Genomic DNA, 3,000 nt, shown 5'->3' with positions numbered 1-3,000 from the left:
GATTTGTTCCCTTTGGTTTTTTTATGAAATTGATTATAGAAGTTTTGGTGTATTATAAACTTCAGAAAATTAAAAACAATTGATGCAACTGAAGAGATTTTTTGTACTTTGTTTTACTGTAATATGGATTGTAAAAATTAATGATCTTATTATCTGTTCATTTCAAATTATATTAGTAATTATACAAGGATGAATAAAAACATCGGCTCAATTCGAAATGTATATTTTACATAGGTTCTAGTCTATTTTGTCTCTAAACATATGTTTAATATACGCATATCATCCGCTCACAATGTGTATTGCTAAGGTAAACAAATCAATACCTTAGGCATTATCTGGTAGTTAAAATCCGTAAATATGAATCAACCATAATTTTTATTTTGTAATATAATCGCCTTTACAGAATACCTTGTTTAGTGAAGTATACTGAATACACATAAAAGTTTATTAAAATGCGCATGGATATTCATGTAATCGTACATCAATCAAAAATAGCGAAATTATAACTGTCCCTTTTTTTTTTTGTTCTTCCATCGTCATCGATAAAGATAATTTACAACATTCATCGTTTCCATCTGCTACTTGCTTTCCTTGCTTCAAGTATGTCCTTAGAAACTAATCGACGATTACAATGTCCAACTTAAACACATTTACATGTGACATTATCTTCGTTAAACCGTTCTTTTGTTTTCGCGCGATTCTATATATAAACAACATACACCATAAAGTTCTCGATCATCACGCTACAAATCTCTAAATTTGTATTCTTGTAAGACATATAGTGCATAGTTACCGTTCCTTCTTCTTATTCTTTCGTTATGCGTACAATAGAAACAAAAGGGAATAAAACAAAGATGAAACAATGTGCGTCGGCATAAAGATCAAACAAAAACGAATTAATCATTCTCTCGCTTGCCCTTACGTATAAAACTTACATGGAAAATGCTAACGTATCGTCGAATATATATTTCCCATCTTTTAAGAGGAATCAAATAATAGAATAACGAGATCCACGTTAGCTGCAAAACTCTGGAATTTGTAGTCTCGACGGTTCGTTCATGTCTAAACACCAAATGTTGCTTAGTGATCGATAATTATACCCCGTAACCCCGGTTTTCTGTCGCGAAACATATCAACGTTTCATGCAATACATTTACTAATATGATTACGTACATTTAAGAAAACAAATGATATCCTTCGTGAAAAATTCGTAAACTCGACCCGATCAAGCCAGAAGCGTTTGGTATTTACTTAGTCGTAAACGGTGAACTATTTTCCATGCAGGTTCCATTGTTTCTAAGAAACGCCATAAATGTACAACAACAAAGAAGATGGAGCAACGCGTCCCCTCGTTCCCCTCCCTCCCCTTGTATTTATGATCTAATAATTATAATTCTCTTGAATGCGTGGATAAGCAAATTTACACCGACGAAATACATTAACAGAGCTATCTAGTACTTAGAGCACATCGAGGAAAACATACAAGAAACAAAAAATTAAACTAGGAAATTTTCGAAATCGTGAAATATAAGTGAACAAGTTAAACATTTACATACCAGTAATTATTTTTTGCAGTTTTTTTTGTTTGTTTCTTTATCGAGTTACAGTAATGTACCAAATCCAAAATAAAAATGCATATTTGTATGAGTCAGTAGCGTGTATTCTGTCAAGAGTTGGGGTAGAAGTTTATAATTTTCTGTCTGCCAATTACCTCATATATCTCTCTCACCACGCCTGTTGTAAGAGGTAAACAAGGAGAAAATTAAAAATAGTAATAACAGTAACATAATAACGTAAAATAGAATAACAGTATTACATATTGGTGTTAGCTCATGGACACTTGGACACTTGCCCACTAGATAATAGCCGTTCAACAGCAGCGTTTATGTCTCCGAATGTGGCAATTAGTGCTGAAAATATTGTTTTTTTTTTTTAGTATTTTGCTACACTGCGTGACGCCATAAAGTTCAATTGAATGTAGATTCTTAGTTAAAACAATGTATTAAGTGCATGCCAGTATTAAAAACGAAACAAAAAACCGTGAAGACCGCACATCCATTTTACCTTGTAAATTAGCGTCTCTATTAACAAATCCCATAGCCGTAAGTTGTTCTAACTGTGCTCTATAACGTTCTTCCGGTGGAGGCACAGGTTGACCTTCCACTTCTACGCCTTGATTTAATGCCATTGCAGATACCTGAAGTAAACGATATTAAAAAGAATTCATGCATCTTGTGAATCAGAGTTGGACAATGTTTAATACAGTTAATCCTCGAAATACTTCAAGTTTGATTCCTCTGTTTAAACCGAATCTCTCAAAAATTAGATTTTAGGTAAACATTCGACAATAACATAAAAAATGTTGATCAATTAAAGCCCAACTCTGTTAATCAATTAAGAACTCGAATAAAATGTTTACCATGCGCGCCATAAACTGAGAGAATGCGTCTTGCTGGTTCGTGTCCGATGCTTGTGTAGTAGGTGGTGTTGGATTTGTTGTGCCAGCGGTTGGTGTTGTTGTTGCCGCGGGCGGCACGGTCATACCCATACTAAAAGTACGTATGCAAGTAACTAGTGATAGACAATTTCCATTTTAACGTGGAAATACAATGTTATAGAATACAGCTATTGACAAAAACTTACGTTTCAACAAATCCTGGAACAGCGGTACGCAACTGTTCCAATCCTTCGTGAATTTGCATAACAGCAGCCAGAGCACCTGGATTCGTAAGAATATTTTGAATTTGAGGGTTCTGCATTTGCTGAATAAAAGCCGGCATCATAGTTCTCATTTGCTCTTGCATTTGCGGATTTCCGCTAAATAAGGGATTTGCAGAAATCACTCTGCTAGCCATAGCAGGGTCTGCAGTCATTGCTTCGAGCATAGACCTTGTATAAGGAGCATTTAACATAGTTTGCATCAGTTGTGGGTTCTCCATCATTTGTGTTATGAGGCTTTGCATTCCTGGCGAGTCCAGCAGGCCTCTTCCAGTTTGAGGT

General features: G+C 34.9%; 1 protein-coding gene across 1 annotated transcript; it reads right to left on the bottom strand.

Annotated features, from left to right (window-relative positions):
* Positions 1-207: 207 nt before the first annotated feature.
* On the bottom strand, positions 208-2,994 carry LOC144478164 (ubiquilin-1-like). The gene is made up of 5 exons (XM_078195898.1): positions 2,644-2,994; positions 2,420-2,549; positions 2,065-2,197; positions 1,817-1,910; positions 208-1,734 (listed from the first exon to the last, which is right to left on the bottom strand). The coding sequence occupies exons 1-4, from the start codon at positions 2,961-2,963 to the stop codon at positions 1,831-1,833; spliced, it is 663 nt and encodes a 220-aa protein (XP_078052024.1). The 5' UTR covers positions 2,964-2,994; the 3' UTR covers positions 208-1,734; positions 1,817-1,830.
* Between the last annotated feature and the right edge of the window lie 6 nt (positions 2,995-3,000).

This window comes from Augochlora pura, unplaced genomic scaffold (assembly GCF_028453695.1).
Source record: "Augochlora pura isolate Apur16 unplaced genomic scaffold, APUR_v2.2.1 APUR_unplaced_8917, whole genome shotgun sequence".
Lineage (NCBI taxonomy): Eukaryota > Metazoa > Arthropoda > Insecta > Hymenoptera > Halictidae > Augochlora > Augochlora pura.
Note: the sequence above shows the minus strand (reverse complement) of the source record. Positions and strands in the feature narration are given on the sequence as shown.

Coding starts and splice junctions, on each gene's coding strand:
- LOC144478164 (XM_078195898.1), bottom strand. CDS start 2,963: ATGCAAAGCCTCATAACACAAATGATGGAGAACCCACAACTGATGCAA. Junction 2,198..2,419: donor CTCAGTTTATGGCGCGCATG/GTAAACATTTTA, acceptor CGTTTACTTCAG/GTATCTGCAATGGCATTAAA. Junction 1,911..2,064: donor TAGAGACGCTAATTTACAAG/GTAAAATGGATG, acceptor CAATATTTTCAG/CACTAATTGCCACATTCGGA.